Raw genomic sequence first — 8,754 nt, forward strand, 5'->3', positions numbered from 1 at the left:
CTCTGATCGCGCGTACGCCATCTACCATCCGCGTCTCCCGAATTTCATTTCTCTGTATGCTTTGCTATCGCAGCCCTTCTTGTCCATTCCATCGTTCCGTGCTGCCGTCGCAGTTCTTTGGTGCGTTCGCTCTCTCCTCGGCTACGCATGCCGCCCTATCCCTCCTAGCGCAGTTTATCTGCGCGCATGCGTTAGACATGCGTCTGCCCTGATCCTCGCTCCTTGGCCAGCCAACTAACCCCAGATGATTAGATCCCACCTCGCTTCCCGTCCCTTTTGCGACGCCACTACAAGCTTCCACCCAAAGCTCACGACCTCATAACGACGAACCTCATCGATATCGAGTACGAACGACCTAGACTTTCGAACATGGTACACGATGCGGTCCAGAGGCCAACATAATACGTCGGACGTGGTACTTTCGTGACCTCACAAACCTACGCCTACCGACTTCAGCCCTACGATCTCCCCTTGAACGACAGCTGGCTCACGCCCTGGGCCAGGACCCTTCTCGGCCTCTGCTGCCGGCCGACATGGCGCTCCTCAATCCGACCTTCATCTTTGGCGTCGTCGTTCTTCTCTACCTGTCCTCTTTCATTCTCTTCGCCGTCATCCGAATCATCACCGGCGTCTCGATACAGCGAATCGGCTACTTCTCCCTCCGACGACTCGCCTACACCTTTAAGGATGGCTTCAAGGTTGAGATCCGAGGCTTGGGCCTGACCATCCACCGACCTACATTTTCCCAACCAACATGGCTGAGCATCGTCATCAGCGAGCTGTCTGTGACCATTGACGTCAGAGAACTCGAGGGAAAACGGGCCGAGGAGAGCTCAGCCGACGAGACCGACGCGCAATCGGACGACTCTCCGTCGAAGCCTTTGCTCAACCTTCCCAAGCTACGACGGAACGGTGCGTCGAGCACGAGGAGCCAGACATGGAAACACTTGATGAAATTGAAGGACCGCGTCAAGCGCATCCATCGTCAGGTGAAATGGCTGCGCATGGTAGACGTCGTGGCCACCAATTCGACGATCAATATTGTGGATGTGGGCAATATCCAATGCGGCAGCATCACCATCGCCGTGGACACCCGCAGGAAGATGGTGGACCGCGCCCGATTCTTCTTCCAGTTCAGGACCGACCGGCAAAAGAAGCAACGGCAGGCTGAATGGATCATGACTCTCAGGAGCGTACTCTTCACAGCGGAGGGAAACGAGTCGCTGGAGATCCTAGACTACGCTACGCTCAACATTCACGGCTTCCTGTACGAGGCTCTGGACGGTCTGAGAGACGCATCCATTGCCCTCAAGCTGAACCGCATCCACATTCCCTACGACGACGTTCAACTTTGCGTCCAGCGTTTCAAGCGCTGCAGAACCCAGAGATCGCCTTCTTTCGGTCTGCATGAGTCGCCTGATCTCTTTGCCGGTAAGGCCGAGCGCGAATCCACCGACCCGGGTCTCACAGAGGAAGATATCATGCAGACGGTGTCCGACTCGAAGGAATTCGTCAGCTCGATTCTCAGAGGCGTCAAGGAAGTTCAGTTCGCCGTTAGTTTTGTTGGATTGACAAAAAAGGTCGACACTGTCAAGCCAAACGCTGCGCCAGTTTTGCTCAATGCTTCCATGAAGGAGGTCGGTGTAGATCTTCATCGGCTGGATCCGAAATCACCAGCCCACAGAATGTACTTCCCATCCAAGGATATTGCACATGAAGCCCTGGCGGCGGCTCTGTCCATATCAATCGGACTCGACGATGGCCATGGAAAGCCGGAACGCCTGATTTACATTCCCATGACGACAACCACAGTCAAAACGACCTTGCCATCGAAAACGGTCGAGCTGGCCCGGGATGACACGGCGCAAGACAAAAACGCGAATATTCTTTTCGCAAACTCCGTCATCACATCACCATCTGTCGACATCGACCCTCGACATTTGCCGCTGTTGATTGCCATTCTTCAGCCTCAAACACCAAAGAGGCCTAAGACCCATAGGATGGGACAGCAGCCAGGTCATGTGCTGATTTCGAGGCTTCTGCCAAAGGCGAACATTAAGTTCACAATGCACGAGCCGGTCGTCAGGATAGCGCTGCCACCTGTGGACAAGGCTGCCGCAGACGACGACTTTGACCTCATCATCTCCCACATCTCGTCCATATCCATGGATATGGAATCCTCCCACTCAGCTTTACAAGAGCTTCACTATTCCCTTGCGTCCTCCATGCGACTGCAATCTCATCACCTGTACTATCAAACCTCCAACGGAGAGCGCTTCAACCTTGTTGACACGGAGAGCTTTGATCTAAAGGTACAGCTCAGTGCCGCGCCAGATGTCCACGTTGTGGCTTCAGGCAGCATTGACACTTTTGCTATCAAGATGGTGCGTCCTGAAATCACCGACGGTCTCAGGCAAATCTTCCGACAACTCCGACTTAATGTTGAGCCGAAGAAGCGCGTCGTCTCCAAGACGCTTCGAAATCAAAACTTTCTCCGTGGCATGCCAGACTGGCTCTTGCAGTTCCAGATGCAGGCTACTGACGTGAGTCTCGAAGTCGCCGGCATTGATGAGGAAATATCAGAAGACACCCGCGGTGTGTCGCTCCAACTAGACTCGTTCACGTCCGAGTATAGAGCACAACGACTGGACGGGCTGCAGCGGCGCCCCTCTCGTCGGCGAGCTCATAGCCGTACCGTTGCGCCTGATGCAGATCTCCTGAAGGCACCCCTTTCACCACGCAAGAAACAGCAAAATGCGGGCGATGGAAGGCGTGTCGCCTTGCACGTTCGAGGCCTTGAGGCATACATTGTGGAGGCCGCGGATCGTGTTGAAGCTGAGCCGTTTGTCAACATGCCTCGGTTTGAGGTTGCCTTCTCAACGTCAAGCGATCAGCAAGGCCCCATTTTCCACATTCATGCAAGTGTTCGCACGATTCTGCTGCAATACTCTCTGTACCGTCATTACTCGGTTGCCGTGGCCGGAATGGTTCTGCGCAAAGCATTTGTAAAGACGAGATCGGACACTACTCCCCTGAGATCACCGCCAGGCTCCAGAGCCAGTCTCTCTGGCGACCTTCTCGTTCCGCCCGGTTCTCCCGAGATGCCAATGGACTTTAGTGACATGTCGACCATCACGCAAGAGCTCGTTACAGTCGACTTCAAGGCAGCCATGATTCAGGTCAAGGCAGATATGCCCCATGACCCGAGGCTGTTGCTTCAGATTTACGGAGTCGAGGCTGGCCGCCACAGGTGGTCTGCACCATTCTTAATTTATAATCAGATTCGCTTGTGTGTCCAGCTACCGCGCATTCGCGGCGTCTGGGCCAGGCTGCTGTGCATCAAAGGAGGTCGGATCGATCACCGGATATCGAGGCGCAAAACGTCATCGGGCGCTTTCCAAGAGGAACGAATGTTCGATATTGCTGCAGACGCAACTCGTTTCGCGGTTCCACATGAAGTCATTGTCAGCAAGATCTCTGACAACATCACCAATGTGTACAAGTCAGTGCTACAACTACACCACCGCTTCAAGACAGGTACGAACGAGTACATATTAGACAAGCAGCCTGAGGCCCCCAAAAACGTCCCCAAAGTCTCAATTCGGACCAAGACCTTCTTGTTTGAGCTTGAGGATGGTGCCTTCGAATGGAACCTCGGTATGATCTACCGTGCAGGTCGTGTAGAGCAGATGCAAAGGCTTGCCCGGGAGGAGGCCTTCGAACTCAAGCGCAAGAAAATCCGCGAGGAAGAGTCGCGCAGAGACTCGCACAACAAACACCGCGCTCGCTCTCTGTTCCATAAAGGGCGTGGCAAGAACGGCGCTTCTGAGCCCAGGAGCCGAAGCGTTGGCGGTCGACGCCGTGCGAGCGACGAACCCGACAGGGGCAGAAAGCCGAGATACGACCCCGAGGGTGGCTCGCTTGGTATCACAGGTCGCAGTAAGATTGCTGAGCAGGAGGCTCGCCAGAAGCTCGACGCATACAACGCCACGAGCTGGAAGAAGCGCATCGACCGTCACTACGCACAGGGTAAGAACAGCATGCGGGATTTGCGCGGTCTCTTCTGGGGCCCCGATCATCTTCCCGACGACTTGGAAGAAGCCGAGAGAATTCTTGAGGTGCCCCAGCGCCCTGCGCTCATGGCTGCCATCATCACCGACCTGCACCTCCTCATCGACAAGCCTACCTTTCCGATGAAGGATCTGCCTGAATTCATCCACTCGGTAGGCAAAGGCATGCCGAAGGACATGAAGTATGGTCTGTTGGTCCCCATGCACGTGAGCATAGACATCGGCGAGGCCAGAGTCACTCTTCGTGACTACCCGTTACCCCTGATCCACATCCCGGGCCTCAAGCCTGGCCAACCAGCAAGACAGTCTGCCATGTCGCTCAGGACGAATTTTGTCATCGCCGAAGAGTATCGCGGCAAGAAATCGACGCGCCACATCAAGGTCAACATTATTCCTCCGCGGACGCTCGAGTCAGATGCCGGCCAGGAAGGGGGCTTTGCCATTGATGTCCGTCGTACAATCGGACCCATCAAGTCATTCTCAGACATGCGGATCGACATCAACACGGCGCTGCCGACGAGAATTACTTGGGGAGGGCCTTGCTATCAGCCGGCAATCCAAGACATGATGATGGTCATTGAGTCCTTCACCAAGCCGCAGGTGGACCCGTCAGAACGAGTTGGTTTCTGGGATAAAATTCGACTCAACTTTCATTCCAGGATACACATTGCTTGGAGAGGCGACGGAGACTTGCACCTCGCTCTCAAGGGAACGCGCGATCCGTACTGTGTCACAGGCAACGGTGCAGGTTTCATCATGTGTTGGCGCAACAACATTCGTTGGAACGTCAATGCTGATGACGACCCCAAACGATTCATGACGGTCGACTCTGGAGAATACGTCTTGGCCATTCCTGACTACAGCCACCAAGTCAGAGAGTCTAATCGCCGTACAGGGGACGAGGACAGCAACCTGATTGATGACAGCTACAAGAATGGCATCACCTTCAAAAAGGTGGTCATGAAGTTGTCCGGCAAAGTGCAGTGGATGACTGGGCTAGTGTTCGAGCAAGCCATCCAAGAAGGTAAGCGGAGTTTTGATTTCAAGCCGCACTACGACGTGGTACTGCGAGCGCCTCAGCACGCGCAGGGAGAAGAAGATGGCCTTCCCTACGATGCCTTCCGCGGCTTCAGGAGCAGCCACATTCATCTCTCCATTGGTGTTCGAGCACCGGGCGACAGGGATTGGTTGGCGACCAATCCTGCACCGTCACGCAGTTACAATGCCGTACACTGTACTCCTCGCTTCTTCACACACTTTTTCGCCTGGTGGTCGCTCTTTGGGGGTCCCATGTCGCTGCCGATTCGCCAAGGACCGCTCTGGCCGGGTCGTGAGAGGACAAGCAAGAAATTTGGCAAGCACCTCGCGACCATCAAGTACAATCTCCTGCTGGCGCCCCTGTTTCTCAGTCATATCTACAAGCATAAGGATGTGGAAGACTACTCCGAAAGTGCGGTATCTGCAACTGGCCTGAAGGTACGATTCGATAGCTTCATGCTCGATTTACACCAGCGGCGGGAAGAGTTCAACACGAGGGACCACGGCCGCAAGACGCAGAGCAGAACGAGCGGCATCAAAATCCACGCCGCACAGCTTGACCTGGCCAACGCAGACGTTCGTGCCGTCTCGGCTAGCATACGTGGCACCACGACCGAGGCCATCAAGAAGGGAACATTGGCGAACCTCTCAATCGACCAAGTCGAGACCGCGGATGTGTCGCGCTTCACGATCCCCGACAACGACCTGACTTGGATCGACATGGACGACTTTGTGGAACTCGACTGGATCTTGCCTACAGAGCCAAATCCCGACACGAAGATTTTGCCTCTGGCCTTCGCGCCTCGGCTTACTTATTTCCGACAAACAGATATCGGTGGCTCCATCGCAGGCGATCCTGATCGAACGAGTCCTTTCGGCGACGAGCCGACCCACTTCTGCATCATGAGTCGCGACGATGACCCGCGGCGTGTGCAGGCGCATCTCATCCAGGAACGCCTGGATCAATTGGAAGTGCAAATTGAGGGCCATGGACGCACTCTCGGCGAAGCCGAGCTGAAGATGGTACGCGATGATGGCGATAACCCGATTTACGCGGCGGATTTCGAGGCACTCCGAAGGCACAGTAGCGTGCTTAGGGACAAGAAGGCGTTCCTCGAAAACATGGCGCAACAACTGACCAGCAAGTCCCCAACGCATGGCAAGATGCCCAAGTTCAAAGGCGATGCCGCTTCTGAAGCATCGATTGAGGTCGACCGCGAGTCCATGAAGATCCCTTCGGGGGCCGAGTTCGAGAGCGACGCACAAAACCGCTTCGTCATTCACAACCTGCACTTCAAGTGGAACAATTTACTCCGGAACATTGTTCTCCGCTACACACACCAGGTGAGCCAGCGACGAGGCTTCATCTACTATCTCTCGCGCCCGGCCGTCAAGTTCATCATCGACATTGTTGAGGAGCAGTACAAGGCCAAATTTGGCACCAAGACTGCCAACGGCAAGGCCGCCACGGATGACAACTCGACAGATCCTAGCTTCATGGATCGCGAGACGCAAGAAGACATCGAGGAGCGTATCAAGCGCATTCTCCAAGACGGACGCAAGTTTGTCAATGCTGATCAGACCGACGCCAACGACACGAGCACAAACGTTGCCATGGAAGATTTGACCGGAGGCATCTCGGAAGACTTCCGGGCCCAGAGCAACTACCATGTCCGGGTCATTGCGCCTCAAATCCAGCTGCAGAGTGACAAGAACAAGAAGAATGTTGTGCTGCTGACGGCCAAGGGCATGGAACTCAAGGTTGTCGAAATCATGGACAAGGAAAGGCTGTCTGACGCGGTCAGCGGTCTAGTGCAACGGCGTATTCTGGTCTCCATGGACAGCACACAGTTCTTCGTCACCCACCAGAAGTGGTTCTCGACCCATCTCGTATCCATGTATGCTGGCAGCCAGTACGGCACGCCAATATCGACTTCCTGGCCGCCATGGGTGCCGATGGAGGTCATGTTTGATTTCCAGACCGACCCATTCGGCTTCAAGCGCGCTGTGCAGAAGACGTCGGCTATGCTGCGATACGACAAGTACAACACGCTGCGTCTGAAGTACAACGACGAGGTCAACACAGCGGAAGGTTCAAACCCCTCCTCGCAACCCAGCACTGAGAGCCGCGTCGACAACCTATGGGTCGAGTTCCCTCAGGCCAGAGCGCTCTGCAACTCGTCGCAATACTATGCATTGTACGTCATTGTATTGGATCTGTTAATGTACAGCGAGCCTCTGGAAAAGACACGAAGCGAGAGGCTCGAGAAGATCATGCTGGCGTCCGATTTCAGCGACCTCAGCGGCACGCCTGAGACGGTACAGAAGCTGCAAGAGCGCATCAGGCAACTCGAGGACATCAAGTCGCACTTCCAGATCTACTCCAAGTACCTGGATCAGCAGGGCTGGGAGGACAGATTGCTCCTGGAGCGAGATCTGGCCGCTTGTGAGGATGAGCTGTTCTTCATGATGAAGGCCATTACGACGTCGCAGAGAAAGTTTGACACGACGGCACAGAGCAACGCACTGCTTCGCTGGAGCATCACAGCCAGAGACATTGTGTGGCAGATGCTGCGCGACACCAACGAGCCGCTCGTGGAGCTGCAGCTGAAGGACGTGGAGTATGACCGGACGGACCACTCAGACGGCTCACACATTAACCTCATCCGTGTCGGCAAGGTAGCGGGCCTCAACCTTCTCCCCGACGCCATCTACCCGGAGATGATCGCGCCCTACGTCGATGGCGAACGCACGTCGATGAATGACATAAAAAACGACGAGATGGTGCGGGTGTATTGGAACATGCTAGATTCGATTGCCGGCATCCCCGTCATGGATCATTTTGAGGTCAACCTGTTCCCGCTCAAGATCCAGCTCGAACGAGAGCTCGGCAAGCGCCTATTCGAATACATCTTCCCCGGCATGGACGGAGACAAGACGCCTGGCGGCAGAAACGACTCGCCGTTCATGGTCAAACATAACTACATGCAGGACGAGAGCGGCGACGAGGAGTCCCTGTCAAACTCGACAACAAGTCGACAGACGCCGTCAGACAAGGACAACTTCAACACGCGGCCCGGCTCGCTCGAGCTGCGCCTGCACCCGACACTGACGTCGGACGCGCCGGCCAAGACGGCAGGATCTTCCAAGAAGGCCCTGTCAGTCCATAACGGTAGCGAAGGTCACTCTTTCCGACTGTTCCGCTCCATGGGCACGGGCAAGACAATCAACAAGAAGGCATCGTACGACTCGCTGCGATCATCAAACGCGCCCCGGCCTGGCAATATTGGGCGCTCGTCTACGGGCACGTCGTTTAGAGACGGCGGCATCGGAGGCGCAAACGAAAAGAAGTCACGGTTCGGGCTGCTACGTGGCGACAAGGACGACAAGGACGAGAAGCAGTCGGACGACCTCACCAAGATGATGACGCGCGCCAGCAACTACATGACGTTTGCGTTCATCAAGATGCCCTCGGTGGTGCTCTGCCTCAGCTACAAGGGCAAAGACAGCCGCAACTTTGAGGACGTGCACAACTTTGTGTTCCGCATGCCGGCGATTGAGTGGCGCAACAAGACGTGGTCGAACCTCGACCTCGCGCTGGCGCTGAAGAAGGCCGTCATCAAGGCGCTCATCTCGCACACGGGTG

At 55.4% G+C, this 8,754-nt stretch overlaps 1 protein-coding gene across 1 annotated transcript in view; it reads left to right on the forward strand.

Moving 5' to 3' along the window:
• Window positions 1-533: 533 nt before the first annotated feature.
• Window positions 534-8,754, forward strand: part of VDAG_10285 (uncharacterized protein) — a gene marked incomplete at both ends in the record, with an annotated part of 9,067 nt that continues 846 nt past the window's right edge. The window contains one exon of the mRNA XM_009659754.1: window positions 534-8,723. Within this exon, the coding sequence (XP_009658049.1) occupies window positions 534-8,723 (8,190 nt within the window). The remainder of the gene's footprint in view (window positions 8,724-8,754) is intronic.

The sequence above is a fragment of the Verticillium dahliae genome, genomic scaffold (assembly GCF_000150675.1).
Source record: "Verticillium dahliae VdLs.17 supercont1.37 genomic scaffold, whole genome shotgun sequence".
Taxonomy (NCBI): domain Eukaryota; kingdom Fungi; phylum Ascomycota; class Sordariomycetes; order Glomerellales; family Plectosphaerellaceae; genus Verticillium; species Verticillium dahliae.